Genomic DNA, 23932 nt, shown 5'->3' on the forward strand with positions numbered 1-23932 from the left:
GCTGGTCCAAGGGCACTGAGCCAGGAAAGCCACTGCTCTTCTTACTCTGCTGAAATCCTGGAGAGACACAAAGGGTCTTGTTACTCTGCTGAAGTGGAAACTCAGTCTTTGGATGCCTCAATCTCTGCAAATTTCCCCTGAGAATCCATGAGCAGGTTGAGTTCACCCTGCAGGTTTCAAACCCTACATCTCCATGACTCCATGGAAGGGTCCCCATGGGTGCTGGGTGTCAAGGTCTACAAACACCCAGTCCACAGCAACTATGGTCATGGTCAAACTGGTTGTATTACCATGGCAGGGAGGTTGATGGGGGCAGCAGGCACAGGCAAAACCCTCCCTGCAGTCACACACCACACACACCATCTCCTCAAATTTCCACTTCAGGGACAAGACACACGTGGCAAAGATGTTCCTATTACACCTTTGCACAACCCTCCAGGTGATGCTCTGCAGTCATTGCTTTTTTGGGGGTTTTCTGCTGAAAGCAATCACTCTGCAAACATTTTATATATATATATATAAATACAAATGGATTTTAATAAATATGATGGTTTAGGCTAGATACAAGACAAGAGGGCACAGTCTCAAGTTGTGCCAGGGGAGGTTTAGGTTGGATATTAGAAAGAATTTCTTTAGGGAGAGGGTGATCAGGCATTGGAATGGGCTGCCCAGGAAACTAGTGGTAGAGATATTTAAAAAGAGCCTGGATGTGGCACTCAGTGCCATGGTCTAGTAACTGCAGCAGTAGTAGATCAAGGGTTGGACTTGATGATCTCTGAGGTCCCTTCCAACCCAGCCAATTCTATGATTCTATGATTCTATGATACTGGGAAACATTTTTTTCACTGAGAGGGTTGTCAGGCATTGAAATGGCCTGGGACAGTGAGGAAGTCACCATCCCTGGAGGCATTTAAAAGGCATTTGGACCTGGTCCTTAAGTACACGCTTTAGTAGTTAGAGTATGGTGTTGCTCAAAGGTTGGACTGGATGATCTGGGAGGTCTCTTCCAACCTAAACATTCTGTGATTCTGTGATTTTGTTGGAACTGGGTGTTCTTTTAGGTCCCTTCCATCCCAAACTGTTTTATGATCCCAGTAATAGTAGTTTTAATTCAGCTCACCCCAAAACAAAGACTGGGGATTTGATTTTTCTGGTACTATTTGCAGAGCTCTGGGGCATCTGCTTGGCCTCCAGCTTGTCTGAAAAGCAATATTTTCCCAGGACCTTTCTCAGCCAGGCATTGGGATGTGGTTTAAATTCTCCATGGCACCTCAAGTGCCACTAAACATCTCAGTGTAGCTTAATGAATCAAACACTTTGTGTCCAGTTTCAAAGATTTCTTTCCAAACAACTCAGTAGGTTGAATCCTGAGCTGGGAAAAAAGTTTATCTTGTACCTCAGAATATCCTGTTGGTTTCCACTTCTACTGCTGTATTGATCAACCCAGCTGAAACTCTAGCAGCCCAATAAGAAGAGTTTTGATCCTGAGCATTAGTACCCATCAATACCACTTATGGGTAAATTCTTGTAGAAAAATTACACCAGGAACATAACTCAAAGGGTTTTGTTCCTTTCCCAACCCCAGGTCTCCTTTGATCAGGTCTAACAGATGTTCTTACTGAGATTTGATGTTGGAGATCTTCAGTCTGCTCCTCACAGTCTCTTTGCTACCAGTAGGAATTGCTTCCCAAAGGGAATGAGCATCCAGAGACTGAGGGATCACATCACTTCTTTGTAGAACCATCTAATAGGAGGTTGCTCTTGTACCATTAATTATCCTGAGTTTTAAGTGGATGCTTCCTCAGCATCTGAACCTCCTGACAACAAACGTGTCCTAGGATTGGTACCACTGGAGTTTCCTGGAACCATTGTCTGGCTGAGGATCCCCAGGTGCTGAACAAATGCTATGAAACCTTTTTTACCTGGACCCATCTCATCACACTTCAGTTTCTGGAAGCATTTAAACCCTGAAAATTCTCTAATTAACAGAATAAGGAGTTCTGGAAAATTAAAAATACACAGATCAACACCCTCTCTTTATTTTGAACCAGGTTATATCCTGTTATCTCAATGGCCAAGGATCTGCCTGAACATCTCTTGCTGGGATGAATGATGTCATCACACCTGTCCTTTTCATCAGAAGATCCAGGATTCTCTCCTAATTTGCCACTGGATTCAGTGTATGTGATAATCACTGCAGATGGCACTGAGCATCACTTGGCCATCAGTGGGACAAAAACTGTTGTAAGCATTAAATGCCTGAGGAGTATGTTTTATCCTAAGCTAAAGTCCATTTTTCAAAAGCATGTTCAAAACCTCAAGGAAATTAAACATCTTGCCACCAGGAGAACTCCAGACATTATTAGAAAGTGGTCTCTGAAGTCAAAAATTAAATTCTCAGCCAGTTGTCCAGGTTGGATGAATTCCAGCTTGGATGAAGCCTTGTGCAACCTCATCTAGTGGGAGATTTGCCTGCCCATGCCAAGGTGGCATTTGGATCTTGATGATCTAAAGATCATAAGATCCTAAGATCATAAAGATCTTGATGATCTTTAAGGACCCTTCCAACCCAAACCATTCTGTGATTCTATGATCCAATAGCAACCTTGCTCTTATTGACCTTCCTATGGCCTGCAGAGTGGTGGGATAAAGGATGGAGAAGCAGAGCTCTTTGAACATTTTTTCCCCTTTAAAAGTCTGTTTTCTAGGTCATTTTGCAAAGGAATAAAAACCCCAAAAAGACACAGAGGGAGGGTACATTGTTTCCTCTGATGGGTTAAAATACTGTGAAATATTTTCCTAATAATTTATTGAAAAACTTCTTTTTGTTCCCCCATCAAATTTTCAAGTAAAGCAAAAAATTCTCAATTCTGAGAAATGTGACTCTCCTGAACTTTTACTTTCATACATAATTTTTTTACTGAAAGGGTTGTCAGGTCCTGGCCCAGGCTGCCCAGGACAGTGGTGGAGTCCCCATCTCTGGAGGGATTTCAAGGCCATATAGATGTGGTGCTGAGGGCCATGGTTTGATGGAGGCCTTGGCAGTGCTGGTTTAACTTCAAGTTGGACTTGATGACCTTAAAAGTCTTTTCCAACCCAAACCATGCTGGTTTTCTATGATGACTTCCATCAAAATTAATTTTCTCCCTAACCACACATCTACAATGGACACAGGTTCCTCCTCCACCTGGACTTTGTCACAGGTGGCTGCCCTGCAAACCCCACGGAATAATGCACATTATTCAAAGAAACAGTAGATCAGAAGGGAGGACAAAACCACCCTTTGATGTTCTTCAGTCCTGTAGCACTTACTTGGAACAGCATTTCAGCAGCCCCCCGTGGCACGGCCCCGAGACAGTGAAGGTTGGTGGGCACAAGCCAACACGGCAGAAATTCCCCTGACTCTTGCACTCTGCAGTGTCAGCAAAAGGAAAAGGATCTGCAGAGCCTGTGGGAAAGGGAAGATGTTAAAATGTCAGGTTTGGGTCTAAAATGATGAAAGATAAATCTACAATAAAGCGTGGAGGAAATTGTGTTAGGGTGTGGGTTTGCACTTTAAAACTGTAAGGGGAGATGGAGATGGGATCTTAGGAAAAAATTCCTTGCTGTGAGGATGGTGAGCCCCTGGCCCAGGTTTCCCAGAGAAGCTGTGGCTGCCCCATCCCTGGCAGTGTCTCAGCCCAGATTGGATGGGGCTTGGAGCACCCTGGGCTGTGGGAGGTGTCCCTGCCCATGCAGGGGAGTTGGATCTTGATGATCTTTAAGTTCCCTTCCAACCCAACCCATTCTATCATTTTGTGATCCTAAATGTTGCTTTTTTAGAAAATGTGCCATTATGAGCTATCATGTTCTCCATCCCATACACTCCATAGCAGCACCCCAACAGCATCAAATATTGCCTGCCAAGTTGATGGCTTCTTTTTCCCTCCTGTGCCCCCACTTTTTCTAACAAGCCCTTTCATTCTTTGTAGGATTTACTTTGCTTCTTACCTGGAGCAGCCTGGAAGAGGAGGAAGACAACAGCAAGGAGCAGGTAGAGGATCCTCATGGTTGCCAGTCAGTTGTGGGCTGTGTGCTCCTGCAAAGAACCCAACAGCCTGATGGAAGGTGAAGTTTTTTTGAGGCTGGGAAATGTACCTGATATTTATAGGGCCTGGGGGATTGTGCAAGTTTGACAGCTGAGTGGTTTGTCAATGTGTAACTGCAACCAACCTCCTGGAAAGTGGAATGGTTATGCCCCCCTTATCAGAGGGTGCAATGAAATGTGCACCCAAGATGTTGCAATCCCCAGGGGTGAATTTCCACTGACCCAGTCAAGTGTATAACGTGACCATTGGCCAAGCCCCACCAAGCTGCTCCAATTCTCATGGGTTTTGCAGACCCATTTCTAACACAGGGATGGATGTAGGTCAGGAAGAAGGTTTGGGAGTCAGCCACTGGTGCAGTCTGGTCCCAGTGTTGACCTTGGGTCTGTCACTCACTGAGAAGTCACATAACGTTTTGTCTCAGTCTCTCCATCACTGCCAGCAGACAGATGATGTCAAAGCATTGGGAAAGATCTGAGATGATGCAAAGCTGCTTTGTCACTTTTTAAACAGATTTCAGGACACTCTCAGTCACTGCAGAGGGTTGACACAAAGGTCTCTCATATCCCACCTTGGGAGCTTTGTGGTTTTGACATCTGAACAGAACAAGATTATTCTGTTTTGATGACTTCTGGATGACTTTATTTACCTTACCAGACATCACAGAATTACAGAATTGTCACAGTTGGGAAAGACCTCTTAAGATCACCACATCCCACTGCCAACATCCCTCACCCCCTCCAATAAAATAAATAAGATCTATGTCTTGCTATCCGTATCACCATACCCACCAGAGCATGTCCTGAAATGCCTCATCTATATGGTTTTTAAATACCTCCAAGGATGATGATTCCACCACCTCCCAGGACAGCCTCTTCCAACTCCTAACTACTCTTTTATTAAAGAAATTCTTCTGGTCTAAACCTCCCCTTGTGCAACTTCAGGCCATTTCCTCTGGTCCTATCATTTACTGGAAAGAAGAGGTCAGCACCCACCTTCTTTCAAGTAGCTGTAGAGAGCACCTCCTTTTGGTTCCCCAAAAAGGTTGGAAGAATGGCCTCAAAATGCAACATTTTCACTTAAGAACATGATCCCCATGGCTATAAATTTTCCTCTCCACCCCCAGCAATCCTGCCTTTGTCCAAACACCATCACACACAATAAGCAGCTTAATCTCTGGGCTCTGGCATTCTGGTTCAGCAGTTTGCTTCCTTATTACCCCTTTTATTATATTTAACTCAGACTTAATGGCATTTTTTGTTCTAAGAATTATTTCTAGGATGAAAACATGACCATTGTTTATCTTTAATTTCCATACTAATGGGCAAGCTTAAAGCAGCTGAGAAGGGAGCAGCAAGGTGAGTTATTTAAGAGTTATGCAGCCAAGAGCAGTAACATAAACACTGATTTCCCTCCTCTGCTGCCCATAAAACCTAATTAACCAAGAAATGCCAAGTACTCCATAATGTCCTCTTTTTTGTAGCCTTGCCTTGCAATTTATTTTTTTTCCCCAGCAACTCTCCAGCTTTCCCCATTTCTACTGGAGAGGAGAGCTGATTTCTCACTTCTCTCTTTTCTGCCCCCTCTTTTCTTTCCTCTCTTTTCTGCCCCATCCCTGGCAGTGTCTCAGCCCAGGTTGGATGGGGCTTGGAGCAACCTGGATCATGCTGCAGGTCTCTCTGTTGGGGTGTCCTACTGACAACTCACTGGAGGAGAATCATAGAATCAAAGAGTTACAGAATGATTTAGGTTGGAAGGGACCTTAGAGCTCATCCAGTTCCAACCCCCTTCCATGGGCAGGGACATCTCCCACCAGGGCAGGCTGCTCCAAGCCTCATCCAACCTGGCTTTCAGCACTTCCAGGGGTGGAAGAGCAGAGATAAAATGTGCCTGATGTTCTTTGCTTTGAGCTTTGTTCACTCATTTAGCCCATGGGGAGGGGCATAAAGCAATCCACTGACATGTGGGAATCGTGGAAGGATGGTTTGGGTTGGAAGGGGACTTAAAGATCCTCTTTCTTAAGAAGGTTAAAGTTTTTTCTTAAGGAATCTTCTCTTCTCCAGTCTGAACAACCCCAAACCTCTCATAATTTTATTAGAGTTATTCAGATTTGTCTGATTTTGCTCAAATTGCAAATGGGCTTTTGACAAGGTTCTCCAGCAGCTCCTCCCTTCCCCTACCCATGTTCAGCTTTTTTCAGCTCCTCATTTCCTGGCTGCCAGCAACCATTCATCTGCTGCAACTGATCTGGGATTTAGACAATTCTCCTCTACACAGATCAATGTCCTGATCCAAGTTTGCAGTTGCATTGGGTTTCCTCACTGTGCCTGTCCCTGCTTGGGTGCCACTGTCACCAGAGGAGGCCACAGTGATTAGGTGCTTATGAGTGACATCTAGAAGTCAGTCATTGCAGATCTCGACTTAGATAGCTCAGTTTTGGTCCCTGCTCTACAAAAAGGATGCAGACAGGCTGGAGAGGGTCCAGAGAAGAACCATGAGGATGAGCAGAGAATGGAACACCTGCCCTGTGAGGAGAGGCTGAGAAAACTGGGTCTGTTCAGCCTTGAGAAGAGAAGGCTCAGGGGAGACCTTGTGGCCATGTTCCAGTACTTAAAGAGGGCTAAAAAGCAGATGGAGACTCCCTATGGACAAGGAGTCCCATGGACAAGCCAAGGGGCAATGGGCACAAGTTGCTCCTGGGGAGTTTCCCATTGGACACAAGAGGGAAATTTTTCACTCTGAGGACAGCCAGAGATTGGAATGGTCTCCCAGAAGTGGTGGATTCCCCCACTTGGGAAAGTTTGAAGTCTCAGCTTGAGGGGATGCTGAGACATCTCAGATAAACAATATTAGAAGTATTGGACCAGATGATCCTTGAGGTCTCTTCCAACCTGAGATTCTGGGATTCTATGATAGATGAGACACAGTGAGGGGCAACACTAACAAAGTAAAAATGTCCATAGAGTTATAAGAGATAACTTTAAACAAAATCCTTTAAAGAACAACAAAAACAAACCACCCTGAGGACTCTCATAATAAATCCCAAGTTACTTCAATTTACTCAGTAACTTCATTTCCACCTTTCTCGAGAGCAGCTCACATCTTCTGAGGCCACTATCCCAGCCTGGTTACATAAACCCTAAGGTAATCAAGCACATAATCAATTTCCAGTGAGCTAATCAGTGCCTTGCATCACACATGGTGTGTGGGTGGAAGGTGTGGGTGGGATTTGTATCCTACCACCCAGCGGGCTACAAATTCTGGGAATGGAAAGGGAAGGGGCAGTGCCTGGCTGGGGACAAAGTGCCTTCATAGAATCATAGAATTGGCTGGGTTGGAAGGGACCTCAGAGATCATCAAGTCCAACCCTTGATCCACTCCCCCTGTGGTTCCCAGCCCATGGCACTGAGTGCCACATCCAGTCTCTTTTGAAAGATCTCCAGGGATGGAGAATCCACTACTTCCCTGGGCAGCCCATTCCAATGTCTGATCAGAAATGTCTGTTAAGAAATTCTTTCTAATATCCAACCTAACCCTCCCCTGGCACAACTTGAGACCCTGCCCTCTTGTTTTGCTGAGAGTTGTCTGGGAAAAGAGCCCAACCCCCCCCTGGCTCCAACCTCCTTTCAGGGAGTTGGAGAGAGTGATGAGGTCTCCCCTGAGCCTCCTCTTCTCCAGCCTCAACACCCCCAGCTCCCTCAGCCCTTCCTCACAGCAATTCTGCTGGATCCCTTCACAGCCTCCTTGCTCTTCTCTGGACCTGCTCCAGCACCTCAATCTCCTTCCTGAGCTGAGGGGCCCAGAACTGGACACAGGACTCAAGCTGTGGCCTCCCCAGGGCTGAGCACAGGGGCAGAATCCCTTCCCTGGACCTGCTGGCCACGCTGTTCCTGACACAGCCCAGGATGCCATTGGCCTTCTTGGCCAACTGGGCACACTTCATCACCAAAAGGTTTTCTTCTCAGTTTCTAGTTAAAGAGAAAAGGGTTTTCTTCCCAGTTTCAGTTGAATTTCTTGATGCAACTGTGGCCTTTCTGAGTTGAAAACACTATGAAATGACCATGCTATTTCTTAGAGGTCAGACAAGACCCTCAGCATCTCCTTCATATACTTTTCTCTGTCACAGAACCACACAGAATTGTCACAGTGGGAAAAGACCTCTAAGATCACTACCCCCAACTGTCAACACCCACACCCCTCCCCCAAATAAAATATTGGTATCAATATCTGTATCACCCACTGGAGAATGTCCTGAAGTGCCTCATCTCCATGGGGTTTTAAGCACTTCCAGGGATGGTGACTCCACCACTTCCCTGGGCATCCCATTCCAATGCCTGACTACTCTCTCACTTAAAGAGTTTCTTCCTCAAGTCTACACAAAACCTCCCCTGGTGCAACTTCAGGCCATTTCCTCTGCTCCTACCAATGTTCACTTGAAAGAAGATCTCACCCTCCTCCCTACAACCTCCTTTAAGGGAGCTGTATTGAGAAACAATGTCTCCTTTCAGCCTCCTTTTCTCTAAATATTCCCAATTCCCTCAGTCTCCATATCCCTTCAATACCTCCTGGAGAATCAGGACAGATAAGGATCCATCAGGTGAGCATCTGGGAACACCACATAAATCTGATCCCTGCCTCTGCCCAGCTGCAGATGGTGTTTCCCCCCAGCTCCATGGGGGATGAGGTTTGGTCCAATCTTATTTTGGAATAGGACTGATTCTGAAGGACCAACAGAGGCCAGGCTGAAAGAGTCCCTTGAAAGGCAGAAAGATCCATGGAATTGTTCATTTTTGAATTCTCACAGACACACTCATAGGGCACAAGCCAATTTTCACCCAATCAGCTTGCTGATTTTCAAAAGATGAAATGGGGAAAAAACCCACACAGGTTTTTTTGGGGTTTTGGGTTTTTTTTGCTTTGACGTTATGTCAAAAATGACAAAATACTCAAAGTCTTTTTCAGGGACCCAACCCCACAGCAGGATGACTTCCAGCTTTCTGCATGAAGGTCTCCCCAGAGCCACCCATGGTTGAGAGCTCCCACTCCCCCACCCATGACTTGGCTGGGAAACCAGGTATTTAATAGCTGCACTTCCACCTCCCCCTCCTAGGATGGGATTCCTCCTGGGTAATGAGCCAAACACTGCCAGGAAAATGACCTTTGGAAAGGCCAAGTCTTGCTAGAAGAACTCAGGGCTGCATTTCTTGAGGGTCCTCAGTAGAGTTTTCATGCCCAGGGCTTTGCTGGGGGTGTAAAACACAATTTCACCCACCCTGCAGCTTCATCTCCGACCCTGCAGAGAGGCACTGGGAATGGTTTAGTGGGAGTTGGTACAAAAATCACAAGTAAAGGCTCAGACTTGGTAAGGAAATAGGAATTATGACCCAAAGGTTGGAGCAGCTCTGCTCTGGAGCCAGGCTGAGAGAGTTGGGGGTGTTCAGCCTGGAGAAGAGAAGGCTCCAGGGAGACCTTAGAGCACCTTCCAGTGCCTGAAGGGGCTCCAGGAAAGCTGGGGAGGGACTTGGGACAAGGGAATGGAAGGACAGGATGAGGGGGGAGAAATTCAAGCTGCAAGAGGGGAGATTGAGATGAAATGTGAGAAAGAATTTTTTGCTGTGAGGGTGCTGAGCCCCTGGTTGCCCAGGTTGCCCAGAGAAGCTGTGGCTGCCCCATCCCTGGCAGTGTCTCAGCCCAGGTTGGATGGGGCTTGGAGCACCCTGGGCTGGGGGAGGTGTCCCTGACCATGCAGGGGGCTGGAAACAAACCATTCCATGATCTTTAAGGTCCCTTCCAATCCACAGCAAGATATTACTCTGCGATTTTCTGAACATGTAATAAGTTTAACCTATCACTACAAAAATGTGTCACTTATTCACAGGCAAGTCCCATGGATCATTTCTCTTTAGTTAGGACCTGCCAGGCAGAGCCCTCTGGGCTGCTCTGTCACAGGGTGGGTGAAAGGAATAGAGGGAAAGTCTTCTACGGAGAGGCTGAGGGAGTTGGGGGTGTTTAGAGGAGACTCAGAGGAGACCTCATCACCCTCTACAACTCCCTGAAAGGAGGTTGTAGTCAGGTGGGGGTCGGGCTCTTCTCCCAGGCAATGGGTGACAGGAGAAGAGGGCATTGACTAAAGCTGCCCCAGGGGAGGTTTAGGTTGGATATCAGGAAACACTTCCTCATGGAGAGGGTTATCAGGCATTGGAATGGAGTGCCCAGGGAAGTGATGGAGTCCCCATTCCTGGAGGTGTTTAAGGAAAGGCTGATGTGGCACTCATGGTCTGGCTGATGTGGTGGTGTTGGGTCATAGGTTGGACTGGATGCACTCAGAGGTCCTTTCCAGCCTCAATGATTCTGTGATTCTGTCATCATCTGGAGTTATTTGTGTATAGGTACCCACAACTTCTGCTTGTTTGTGAGTGACAGAATCCCAGAGAAAAAAAAATCATACAAAGGAAAGAAAATCTGGTTGATTTTCTATGTACAGAAGACTGAGAAATAGTTGTTCATCTTCCACTGGCACAAACCTTGTAAAAAGAACAACTCAGCTGTGACACCAGGCACCCAAGAAAATTGCAGTGATAATCTCCAGATAAGAAAGTCTGCCAGGTCTCCCAGCTCTTTCAGGTGGGTGATTTAATGTTACTCAGATGGAACAGTGAGATATTTCCAGGCAACTCTCCATGTCTTGTTAAACATAGAATCCTAAATTGTTTTGGGTTGGAAGGGACTTTAAAGACCATCCAGATCCAACCCCTGCCATGGTCAGGGACACCTCCCACAGCCCAGGATGCTCCAAGCCCCATCCAACCTGGGCTGAGACACTGCCAGGGATGGACAGTCACAGCTTCTCTGGGAAACCTGGGCCAGGGGCTCAGCACCCACATAGCAAAGAATTTCTTCCTAAGATCTCATCTCAGTCTCCCCTTTTCCATCTTAAAACAGTTCCCTCTCATCCCATCACTCCAAACCCTTGTCCAAAGTCCCTCCCCAACTTTCCTGGAGCTTTTTTCAGGTACTGGAAGGTCACTATAAGCTCTCCCCAGAGCCTTCTCTCCTCCAAGCTGAACAACCCCATCTCTCTCAGCTTGGATCCAGAACAGAGCAGTTCCAGCTCTCTGATCACCTTTGTGGCCTCCTCTGGACTTGCTCTAACAGCTCAACCATGATTTCCTTCTCATATGAATAAGATAAAGGTGCAACCATGAGTATGTGTGGGGGATGAGGTTTGGTCCAATCTGTGTGTGCATTTTCAGTTTTGGATATTGCAACAGAAGTAGATAAAACAAATTGCCCTAAGGCCTTTTTATTGGTTGTTTTCCCCTGAAATAATCCCAAAATGGTCTTTCTTGTGGATACCTTGGCTGATAATCCATCTCATACCACATCTGGTTTATGGTCTGATTTTAAAGATCTCAGTGTTCTATCTAAAAGCCCATTCTGCCTCCTGATATCAGTGATTTCAGTCACTAAAACACACATTGGGAAAGAAATAATCCCCAACAGTTCTCTGCTGGGGCAAAACTGAACTTGTGTTATAAACCAGAGCAATTTCCTATTGGACCAACAATGTCCACACCTTTTAGACCTTGCTGGTGCCATCTGCTTTCACAGAGTCCCATGGCAGCAAAGTCAACAAGTTTGCTGTCTGCAGCATCAAGATGTCATTCCTGGGTTGTCACTGCCAGTCCAGGATGACAGTCTGGGTTTTTTTCCCCTGGATGTAGTGTACTGAGACACTTCTGTCATCTCTTTTCCTTCCCACTCCATTTTATGCAATTCCTTGCAACCAGGACAGCTTTGAAATAGCTGAAATAAGAACTGCAAACCTGGAGGTTTCATAATTTGCTTCTTTTTCCATGTCATTGCTGAAGATATTTACCAAAATTCACCCACACACTGAAGACCAGGCTACCATAGGGATGGATAACCAGGAGCCTTGGCACCTCCATCCCACTCTGCACCAAGGTAGGGGTGATCCTTAGATGTAAAGAAGGATATGAGACCCTCCAGGGACAGGATAGACCAGAAAAAAGAAGAGACCCAAAGCTTGGGATCTGAGTATTAAGAGACTCCACCACTTCTCCAGCAGCAGCTTCAGGGGTGGTTCAGACACTAAGAGAAATCAGACTGAAGACCTTGCTATTGGGACCAGTGCTTAGGAGTCAGTCTCCCTCCCCAAACAGGAGGATTTTTATCCTTAAAAAAGGCCCAGCAGAACACAAATGTCCTTTCCTTGGTCACTAATAAGGAGATGTGACCTTGTTCTCAGCTTAGACACTGAACCCCAGGTCAGCAGTGTGGATGGAGATGAAAATGAGACTCCAGCTTCCAGTGCAACCATGGGATGCTGCAAGAAGAGACCATAGCTCAGGGACTCGTTGTCCCAGATGCTCAAACAGCCAGAAAAAAAATCTTACCCACTGGAAAAAACCCAAAACTTAAATATCTATAATTATATTTTCACCAGACACAGAAAATCCAGAGCTAGGTCCAATGTAGTGCTGTGAGCTCAGGGCTTGTGCTCACAGGTTTCATGTCCTCCTCTGGTCAAGCTCATTGGATGTCAATATTTAAATTAAATTGTTTTGTTAGAATAGACCTCAAGAGGGTTCAGCACAGCTTTCTGAGAACTGGATTTTCCTTGGGAAATGAAGATACATCTGAGAAAGAGCTTGGTACAAGGATTTACACTTGAATTGAATATTTTTAAGCCTTCCTCCCTCACCCCTCCCTATCTGATATAGCTTCAAATATGTCCTTGCTTATGCAAGACAGAGTATTTTAGTTAAACAAATTCAAAGAGTCTCAAGATTATGAAATAATGTGGTTATTAAGTAACCTCCCTTGCATGGGACACATCAAGTTTTACTGCCTGGTGAACTCTCCTTCTGATCAAACCTCATCACCAAGCCCAGACACTCACTTTAAAAAGTCTTAAAAGCTCAGACCATTGAAGGGAGAGGGTAATTGTAAAGCTTGGCATATTTTATGCAATTTATAAACAGTTCCCATTGGCTGCAGTGAAATAAAATATTTCTAAGCAGCAGCATGACAGAATGATACTCCTCACCAGTCATCATTCTTGTAAGATTAAACCTTGCCCCTGGGTCAGCAGTGGTCACAGCCATGTCACCTAAAGCACTCAGCTCATAGGAGGGTTTGGTGGGTAGAAATTCCATCTGGAGTGTTTTCCCCATGTCACCATGGTGCTCATTTGGTCCACAGTCAGGAGACATCTCCCCTGCCTCCTGGTGCTCTCCTGGCTTTGGTTTTGGAAGAGCCAAGGACGGTAACCAACAGCGAGGCAGCAGCATCTGGAGGGCAGGCAAAGAAGAATTCCTTGCTTAGGTTGGAAAGGACCTTAAAGATCATCAAGATCCAACCCCCTGCATGGTCAGGGACACCTCCCACAGCCCAGGGTGCTCCAAGCCCCATCCAACCTGGGCTGAGACACTGCCAGGGATGGAGCCAGGGAGGGAACCTATTCCAGAATCTTGCTACCCTCATGGTGAAGAACTTTTTCCTAAAATCTAACCTAAATCTACCCTCTTTCAGTTTAAACTTTCCATGACACAACTGGGGTTTAGAGATCTGGGACAAGTCTACATTCATCAGGGAAGTGAGAGCAGGACTCACAGAAGGACCTTCTCCTAGGCCTTCTTTTCTTCTTTTCTTTTTCTCTTTTCTTTTCTTTTCTTTTCTTTTCTTTTCTTTTCTTTTCTTTTCTTTTCTTTTCTTTTCTTTTCTTTTCATTTTTTCCCCTTTCCTTTCCTTTCCTTTCCTTTCCTTTCCTTTCCTTTCCTTTCCTTTCCTTTCCTTTCCTTTCCTTTCCTTTCCTTTCCTTTCCTTTCCTTTCCTTTCCTTTCCTTTCCTTTTTCTCTTCTCTTCTCTTCTCTTCTCTTCTCTTCTCTTCTCTTCTCTTCTCTTCTCTTCTCTTCTCTTCTCTTCTCTTCTCTTCTCTTCTCTTCTCTTCTCTTCTCTTCTCTTCTCTTCTCTCTCTTTCTCTTTCTCTTTCTTTTCTTTTTTGTAGAGAAATAAGATAAATCAGGTGCCTCGAATTGCCAGTGAGTGGGTGTGAGTCCACCTGTGCCTGATTAGGACAGGCCCCTATTGGGCATGAGCTAGGCCAGGGGGCCAATAAAGGTGGAACACACACCCAGAGGGCAGAGCTCAGCTCACTCTGGTGCGAGGCATGGAGAGGCCAGCAGCTCGTCGAGTCCCTGGAGCAGGAAAGGCTCTTCCCACCACACTTCTACCCTGGAAGCGCTGTGTGGTGGATGGAGTCCTGGAAGAGACCAGCAGCTCGTCGAGCTTCAGGAGCAAGAATGGCTCCTCCCGCTACACTTTTTTTCTTGCACAGGGTTAGGAACAGTGGAAACACCCTGAAGCACAGACTCATTTTGCTTAAAAAAGACTTTAAGATTGTCAAGTCCAACCAGTAACCCAACACTGCCAAGTTCACCATTAAGCCAGGTCCCTCAAGACAACATCTACATCTCTTTTAAATACCTCCAGGATATTAGGAATTGCCCTCCTTGGTTCCTCAAATTCTCCTGCCATCTGTCTTGATGTTTGCCTTAATGATCTTGGAGGTCTTTTCCAACCCTAACAATAATACGATGCAGTCCTAATCTGGAATCAGATGTTCCTGCCCTTCTGGAGGGAGACTTGGACCAAGAGAATCTATACCCAGATGTGGATGGGATGTCCACTAATCCTCTCTTCTTTGTAAACATAGGGTGAGGGAAGGCTGAAACTGGCCAGATACCTCCCATCATAGATTCATTTGGGTGGAAATGGACCTTTAAAGGTCATCTAGTCCAATCCCTCTACAGCGGGCAGGGACATCTTCAGCTAGATCAGGTTGCTCATCCAACCCGGACCTTGAATGTTCCCATCCTCCATCTCCCTGAGCAATCTGGGCCAGTGTTTCACCACCCTCATTGTAAGGAATTTCTTAGACTAGATAATCTAAATCTCCTGGTCCAGCAAGGGGGGAAAGATCTGTCTAAATATGTAGATTTTTTGTAGTCAGGCCACGAGCCATAGTGTGGATACACATTGAAGAGGTGATCTAAAAGGCTGTGCTGGAAACCATCAGGTTCTGAGCTTCTGGACATGTGGGATAAGGGTACTTCATTTCTGCTATGGGTCCACTGTGTGTAGCTGACTCCTTTTGACTTGAAAGAATTTAATTTCTGCCTGTCTCCTTTCTCCTTGTATTTTGCAGTTTAACCAGAGGAAGAGGTTAATATTAAAAAGTCAGAAATAGTGACTTTGATACAGCTGGGATGTGGTTACCCCTGATATAGCCATCTTCATTTTGAGCTTCATATTTCAAGGTTGGAACCAAGGCTTTGTTTCAGAGTAGGAATTGGAGTAGGAACCATCAGAAACCACGAAGGCCAAGTTGGATGGGACCTTGAGCACCCTGGGCTGTGGGAGGTGTCTCCATGGCAGGGTTTTGAAACTGGATGAGCTTTAAGGTCCCTTCCAACCCAAACCATTCTGTGGTGCTGTGAGCCATCTGCTTGCTCTCCAGCAGGGCTATGGCATGTTGGGAGGGGAAAAAAATTCACAGTTCCCCATCTCTGTGATTTCCCATGGAGAAGGAACCCCCTGACCCCGGTGTGATTTGAACACACAGCCTTCTGATCTGGAGTCAGACGCGCTGCCATTGCGCCACGAGGTCAGGACTGGGAGGTGATTTTTCCAAATATCACCCCAAATTTTATGGCCACGGGTGACTCTTTGAGAGAAAGAGACTTTCAGTTCATCCAACAAAGGGCTGGGAGCATCTTTGCCACTTGTCTTTAATGCTGGGCCAGCAATTAACCAAATGCCAGATGCTCGCTATGAGTCCCCCTCCCTGATAAAGAAAGGAGAGAGAATAAGGGAGAGAGACTGATGGGTTGGGAACTAAACTACACAGCTTTAATGGAACAGTAATGGTAAAAAGGGAAAAAATATTAAATCTATGCAAATATACAGGAAAATTGATCCCACGTTCCTCCCTCCTTCCCCCAATAACTCTCACATCACCACCAAGGCTGCAGGGCAGCCCTGGGAAAGTCCAGGCTGGAATCCTGGGGTCAGGAGCAGTTGGGAGCTGGAGGCAGGAACACACAGATTCAGGCTGGCATGGATCAGGAGCACAGGCAGAGGAAGGGATGGAATCCTCCCAGGATGCCAAAACAAACAGGGACAGGTGAAGAAGGGCAGAAGGGAAGAGAGAAAGGGGAAGGGAAGGGGAAGGGGTTTGACCCTCATGATCTCAGCAACCACAAGCAGACTGTGGGAGAAATGCTCCTGAAAGCCACGGGCAAATGAAGGGAGGAGGTGAAAATTACTGGGAACAGTGATCATAGAGTCACCAAAACCAGACCACTCTTGGCAAGCAGGAGAGGTACAAGGGGACAAAGACAGTGGTGCAATGGACAACACTCCTGACTATGGATCAGGAGACTGCAGGTTCAACTCCTGCCTGGCTCAACACTTTTATCCTGGTGGCAGCTCCTCCTGCTCCCTCCCTGAGGATCTTACTTCTCCTGCCCATCATCATCTGTCCTCCCAGACCTTCTGCAGGGCAAAAATGCTGTTGTACCCTCTTGCCCTGCAGGATGGAATGAGTTCTTCCTGACTTTCAGGCAGAGCTGGGCACTCCAAAATGGGCAGAACTGAGCCCTACATCCCAGAAAAATCCACAGCAGATTGAAGATGCCTCCTGATCTTCTCCCCTGTCATCTGGACAGACCCAGCAGACTCTGGACATTGTGTGCTCTGGTCTCCAACAACCTTTGAGGCTCTGCATAGGTCTTGCTGCTCTCTGTCAGTGCCTGGGTATGATGGTGATGAGCTCCATGGGAAGCACAGACTGACCACATCCCTGCTGGGTTCTCCCAAGCCTGACCTTAACATGATTCAGGTACACAACCTTGTGATCTAGGAGCAGACATATTGCCCTTGTGCCACAAGGTGGGGGTGGAGGGATGGAGAACACACAGATTCAGGCTGGCATGGATCAGGAGCACAGGCAGAGGGCTCTGGAATCCTCCCAGGATGCAAAAGCAAACAGGGACAGGTGAAGAAGGGGAAGCAGGAAGGGATCCAAGACCCTTGTGATCCCTCAAATTTATACTGAGTATGAGGTGTATGGGATGGAATACTCTGTTTGGTCAATTCTGGCATCTTTGTCTGTTCCTCCTCAAAGGAGGGCTGCAGGTGGGACCTCCTTACTCCTTCTGGAGGGCAAAATGTTCCTCAGAGCTGAGCAGTTCCTTGGTTCTGCAGCCCATTCTCCAGCTGTAACTATAACCATGGAGTGGGATCAGTCCCAGCAGCAGACACTGCCTGAGAAACTTGCTGTTCATTTCAGCAAGTGCAGCTCCTGACAAGAGACTGAGCTGAAAGCAGAAGTACAAGACAGAAAATCACCTTTATCCTGGCCCAAACCAGGACAAATAGGATGACCTCACTTTGAGTACTGTGTCCAGTTCTAGAGAAGGTGTGGAAAAAAGGATGATGGGCAGGAGAAGGAAGGACTTCACAGAGGGAGCAGGAGGAGGACAAAGGATGGTCAGGAGAGAGAAAATCCATGCAGAAGGAGCTGCCATCAGGATAAAAGTGTTGAGCCAGGCAGGAGTCAAACCTGCAATCTCCTAACCCACAGTCAGGTGTGATGTCCATTGAGCCACTGGCCCTTGTCCCCCTGTCAACTCCCAGCCCTGGCAGCCTCCTTGTGTCCTTTGGTCTGCAGAGCATCCTCTGCACCCATCACAAAGACACCAAAGAACATCCCATGCAACATCAAGCAGTGAAGAACATCAGCAGCACTGCCAACCACTGACCACAACCCCCTTGTCCTCATGGTCCATCCACTTTGCTTTACCTTATGAAGCAGTTTAGGTGCTGGGTCTCTCTGTCCTGCAGGGATGTGTCTGGGAGCCCACATCAGAGACCAAATCATAATCAAGACAAATGATGTTCCTTGGTGTTTTCTGGACCACTGAGGAGGTCATGTCTTCAAAGAAACCTATCATGGTGGCCAGGAGTGGTCTGGTTTTGGTGCTGTAATCACTTTTTCTGGTCATGTTCATGTCTTTCCTTCATCTGAGCATGACTTTCAGGAGTCATGGAGTCCTGGGGTCAGCAGAAACTGGGAGCTGGAGGCAGGAACACACAGATTCAGGCTGGCATAGATCAGGACCACACACAAATGAATGGATAGAATCCTTCCAGGAATTCTTCCATAGTTTTCATGTGGGCTCTGAGATGGGGCTGACCAGAGTAGAGCTCCCCAGCTCATCCTTTTTACTCTTTTTGAAAAAAACCTCTTGTGTCCCTCATCAGAAATCTCCCTCAGTTTCCATGACAGATGTAATCCTACACTGAACACTTGTCCTTGACCCCCTCCAGAAATCCCCTGGGCTGACAGTACCACCTCGTGGTGGCTTTCCACACAAGTATCAGAGTAGATAAACCCAGGTTGCCCAGGAGCAACTGATGATGCAGTGATGACATTTTTTGCACTTTCCCATAGAAGACATCACTTCCTTCAGCATCTTGATGAGGTCACCTGCTGCAGACACCCTCCAGAATACTTCCCTCCTTTGGTCTCCTCTCTGATCATGATCCATAACCTCCAGCCTGGCTAAAAGCAAAGCCCTGAGCATCGTGTTTCACTCACAGACTGTTCCCAAGGTGCCCCTCTATGGCTGGCCAAAGCCTTGAAGAGCCCTTCCCTTCATGCAGCCCCCCCAGAAAAGGGGGGGCAATATAAAGGATGTCCCAGTGGTGCTCCAAAGCTGACCCCAAGTGAACACAGAACCTTCTGATCTGGAGTCTGATGTGCTGCCATGGCACCATGAGGTTAGTGGGAAGGGCTATAAATCCTTCACATGGACCCCAGCCTGGGTGGTGGGGATGCCCTCTGCATGGGGACCACTCCAGGCACCTCCCAGCAAGGGTTTAGCTCTGCTGGGGAAGGAGCAACATGAGGGGAAGGTGATCAAAACCTGGATGAAGAGAGAAGCCCAGGCTGGAGAATGAACCTGCAGGGTGGAATGGAGTCATTTGTAGGGTCAGGGACAATGGTGACCCAGGAAAAAGACCAAATCCCCTCTTGCAGCACAGGCTAAGGTGGGCTTTGGGGATGTAAGCAGGAGAGGTGGTGGATGGAGTGAAGAGCAGAGAGCCCATGGGCTAAATCCAATCACACAGCTCCTGGTGTCCTGCCACAGCCACAACCTTGGGTTGGCTGGGAATGGCAGAGAGAGCTGCAAGGAAGGGAAAATATCCCACCAGTGCAAGCAAGGTCCAACTCCAGTCTTTTCCCTGGAACACTGGAACAGGTTTCCCAGGGAAGCTGTGGCTGCCCCATCCCTGGCAGTGTCTCAGCACAGGTTGGATGGGGCTTGGAGCACCCTGGGCTGTGGGAGGTGTCCCTGACCATGCAGGGGGTTGGAACTGGATGAGCTTTAAGGTCCTTTCCAACCCAAACCATTCCCCTATGAAACAAGGACAAAAACTGAGATGATGGTTTATAAACACAAATAACAATTGCAGTATTAAAACGAGGAGTGAAATGATTGATAGGTTAAGAGATGGATTTCTTTTCTGGAGTGGAAATAGAAACCAAGGGAACTGGCTTGGATTGAACAACCAGGGAGCTGCTTGCTCCCCTTTGGAATGTATTGAGTATAAATCTATGAGATGTGCAGCATTCAGTTGGGGGGGAAGAGCAGTGCTAAACTTCATTAGATTTCTATTTGTGGATAATTTCTGGGGAGCAAGTCACAGCCTCCTCACCTAGAGGGTGCATTTCTATAAGGAAACATTCTTCTCCTGTGGAAGCAAAAAAACAAACAAAAAAGAACCCAAGCAAACAAACAAACAAACAAACAAAAAAAAAAAAAAAAAAAAAAAAAAAAAAAAAAAGGGAAAAAAGGAAAAAAGGGAAAAAAGGAAAAAAAAAGGAAAAAAAAGGAAAAACCTCATCAGAAGGCCCTCTGAAATTCCACTATTTGAAAATTAATTTTACTTTAAGATAAAAAAAAATTAAAATAAATTTAAATAAAATTCAATTTAAAATTAAAGTCAATTTAAAATGAAAAAAAAAATCAAATCCAAAAATCAACTCATGATGTTAATAGTGCTTTCTGACTCTAGGAGACAGCATTGATTAGCAAGGCATCAAGAGAAGGTCCCATGGGATGGGATGTTGCTTTGGAAACCAGCAGAGCTCTCACTATTATCACAGTTACAAAGGTTTTTTTTTTTTTACGTTTTAGAAGTGATCTAAAATTATATGAAGCTAGAAAAAAGTTAAATTCATGGGCACACAGCCAGAGTCCATCCTAAAATTTCACATCTACAACCAAAAGCCACCCCAGCTCTCCAAACATCTCAATAATCCTCTCGTGTTTAATCTGTGAGTGCTGAAGACTGAACACAGAGGCAAGCAGCCACCTCTCATCTGAGCAAACCCTACAAGAGCATCCATGTCCCCTCCTCCTCTAAGCTTTTCCCCCCACAAGAGGGAGCCAGGAACCAGCTCATGGGCTCCACAACCTGCAAATCCCACCTGGAGATGGATTTTGCTCAGTGAAGAACTCTCCATCCCTAGGCCAGCCTGGAAATTCAGTGTGGCACCAACCATCCTCATTAAAGTTCAATCAGTTGATCACTCCTGAGTGATCAAGGAAGGAAGGAAGGAAGGAAGGAAGGAAGGAAGATGAAAAAAAAGAGAAAAAAGAGACAAAGGCCACAGTTGTGGTGAAGGAGCACCCTTTTCTTTGACTTTATACAGCTACAAATTCAAAGACATGAGGATCAATTAAGGTGCTAGAAACAGGTTTTGTTCCATGGGGAAACTCCTGTTTTCATTTTAATGCACCTGGATGAGCTCAGGGCTGTGTGTCCTGACATCTTTTCAAGTCAGATGAAGGAAACTGAGTAGGAAACTGTTTCTGAGTAGATGGTCCAGGCCATTTATGGAAAAAAAAATATAAAAAATTATATATATTTAATAAAGTCTGCATTCCTGGTAGTGTTTACTGGTTGCCATTTTATAATTTTTTTCCCTTGCAATCAAGAGCTGCTTGAAAAAAATCACACTTTGTCTTAATCCTAAATGCTATATTACACCATCAAAACTGATTGCTACTGCAGCTTTTCCTTCTTCTGTATTATTTCATAGAATCATAGAATCATAGAATTGGCTGGGTTGGAAGGGACCTCAGAGATCATCAAGTCCAACCCTTGAACCACCGTTGCGGTTGCTAGACCATGGCACTGAGTGCCACATCCAGTCTCTTTGGAAATATCTCCAGACACGGAGAATCCACTACTTCCCTGGGCAGCCCATTCCAATGTCTGATCACCCTCTCCGTAAAGAAATTCTTTCTAATATCCAACCTAAATTTCCCCTGGCACAACTTGAGACCCTGCCCTCTTGTCTTGCTGAGAGTTGCCTGGCAAAAGAGCCCAACCCCCCCCTGGCTCCAACCTCCTTTCAGGGAGTTGGAGAGAGTGATGAGGTCTCCCCTGAGCCTCCTCTTCTCCAGCCTCAACACCCCCAGCTCCCTCAGCCTCTCCTCACAGGGTCTGTGCTCGAGTCCCTTCACCAGCCTGGTTGCCCTCCTTTGGACCTGCTCCAGCACCTCAATCTCCTTCCTGAACTGGGGGGCCCAGAACTGGACACAGGACTCGAGGTGTGGCCTCACCAGGGCTGAGTATAGGGGCAGAGTTTCCAGTGTCATTTGAGATGAATTAGGCCATACACACAGCCATCCATTTTCCCTCTAGTCATGTGAAGGCTTTTCTAGAGGTCCTTTATCTTACCTGATAGATCCATGACAATCTTAGGGCAGCCCCCATGAGTTAAATCTATATATTTGGGCTACTAATTGAGTCCATAACATCAACCAGCTAATATTTTCAGAAAGAAAACTGGATGTTTGATTGGTTCAAATTTTAATTTCCTGTTGGGGAAATGAAGGAAAATGTCATTTATTTGCATTGATGAGTGGAGGCTGCAAATGGTGCAGCAGAACCTTGGACCTCCTGCTATACTCACCACCATCCAAAGTCTTCTGGCACTTCCAGGTGCCTCCTGTCCCACCAAAATGATGGCTAATTTTCTCCAGGTGATCCATTACCAATCGCCTTGATCTCTGGAACTAACAAGTAATGAAGCTCAGCAGGTGGGTCAGTACTGAGAAGCAACTTTGAGAAGTAATCCAGATAGGGGATAGAGCTCTTTCTTTACTTGGTTTTGTGACCTTTTGCCATTGTTTGGGTCCAGCCATGTGTAGAGGTCACACTGTACTCATTGTCTTCCATGGTCACCACTGCCAAGGTCCCCTGGACAGCCAGGTGTGTCCCCACAGCCCTATAAATGCCAGAGTGCTCCCTCCTCCCTTGCTCAAAGTTTCTGGTGGTCAGGTCCTGTCATAGAATCACAGAATCATAGAATTGGCTGGGTTGGAAGGGACCTCAGAGATCATCAAGTCCAACCCTTGATCCACTACCACTGCAGTGACTGGATTATGGCACTGAGTGCCACATTCAGTCTCTTTTCTTAAAAACCTCCAGGGATGGAGAATCCACCCCCTCCCTGGGCAGCCCATTCCAATGCCTGATCACCCTCTCCAGAAAGAAATTCTTTCTCATCTCCAACCTAAACCTCCCCTGGCACAACTTGAGACCCTGCCCTCTTGTCTTGCTGAGAGTTGCCTGGGAAAAGAGCCCAACCCCCCCCTGGCTCCAACCTTCTTTCAGGGAGTTGGAGAGAGTGATGAGGTCTCCCCTGAGCCTCTTCTTCTCCAGCCTCAACACCCCCAGCTCCCTCAGCCCTTCCTCACAGCACTTGTGCTGGATCCCTTCACAGCCTCCTTGCTCTTCTCTGGACCTGCTCCAGCACCTCAATCTCCTTCCTGAGCTAAGGGGCCCAGAACTGGACACAGGACTCAAGCTGTGGCCTCCCCAGGGCTGAGCACAGGGGCAGAATCCCTTCCCTGGACCTGCTGGCCACGCTGTTCCTGACACAGCCCAGGATGCCACTGGCCTTCTTGGCCACCTGGGCACACTGCTGCCTCCTGTTCAGCTTCCTGGCAACCCAAACTCCCAGGTCCCTTTCTGCCACTCTGTGCCCAGCCTGGAGCTCCCCATGGGGTTGTTGTGGCCAAAGTGCAGGACCTGGCACTTGTCTCCAAGCTGCAGCTTCATTTCCCATGAAATCAAGTCCCCCACAGAGGACACATTGCAAACCCACAACATGGAGTGCCCTGGGGGCATGAAAGAGACTCAGGGTTCAGCAGCCAAGTGGCCTCCTGGAGGACAAGGTCCCAGTAGCTTCAGCTGTCCAGCCAAATCTTTATCATTTCTCAGAAGATCCTGGGTTGATGCCAAATGAAAAGGCCTCTGTTCAGATTTACAGCTGCTGTGCAGCCACTCTCACGAGGGGGTTTTATAGCCAGCACAACAGCTTTCCAGCCTTTCCTAAGACATACACAACCATTGCTGGCTGGTGGCCATGGACTGGGGTTATCTGGGGGCAGAAGGAGGGCTTATTGGGGTCTATACTCCACCTCTTACAAAAAGGTGGAAAGATCTTCCTCATCTATGTAAATAAAGACTGACTGCCCTAAAAACCCTGGCACTGAGTATCTTGCCTTTGCTGACCTTTTTATATTTTCAAAACCAGATGTTTCTCCCCAGTCCTGCTACAAAATTTAGCATTAGGAGCCCTTGCACTCAACACAACACTCCCCACCTTGCTTTGCAGGGAGATGTTGGCTACAGGGTCACAACCATGCCCATTACCTTTCCATGCTGCAGGGAACCAA

The 23932-nt window shown here is 46.7% G+C and overlaps 2 protein-coding genes and 1 non-coding gene across 4 annotated transcripts in view; 1 reads left to right on the forward strand and 2 right to left on the reverse strand.

The window, feature by feature from the left end:
• The window catches only part of XKR6 (XK related 6), a 288902-nt gene that overhangs the window by 167675 nt on the left and 97295 nt on the right, over window positions 1–23932 (forward strand). The window lies entirely within an intron of this gene.
• On the reverse strand, window positions 3309–4127 carry LOC115598033 (gallinacin-10-like). The gene is made up of 2 exons (XM_030447185.1): window positions 3991–4127; window positions 3309–3448 (listed from the first exon to the last, which is right to left on the reverse strand). The coding sequence occupies exons 1-2, from the start codon at window positions 4046–4048 to the stop codon at window positions 3309–3311; spliced, it is 198 nt and encodes a 65-aa protein (XP_030303045.1). The 5' UTR covers window positions 4049–4127.
• Window positions 15706–15777, reverse strand: TRNAW-CCA. The gene has a single exon. It is a non-coding gene; the product is annotated as a tRNA-Trp (tRNA).

Source organism: Calypte anna, chromosome 3 (genome assembly GCF_003957555.1).
Source record: "Calypte anna isolate BGI_N300 chromosome 3, bCalAnn1_v1.p, whole genome shotgun sequence".
Taxonomy (NCBI): domain Eukaryota; kingdom Metazoa; phylum Chordata; class Aves; order Apodiformes; family Trochilidae; genus Calypte; species Calypte anna.

Coding starts and splice junctions, on each gene's coding strand:
- LOC115598033 (XM_030447185.1), bottom strand. CDS start 4,048: ATGAGGATCCTCTACCTGCTCCTTGCTGTTGTCTTCCTCCTCTTCCAG. Junction 3,449..3,990: donor CCTCTTCCAGGCTGCTCCAG/GTAAGAAGCAAA, acceptor CCTTTCCCACAG/GCTCTGCAGATCCTTTTCCT.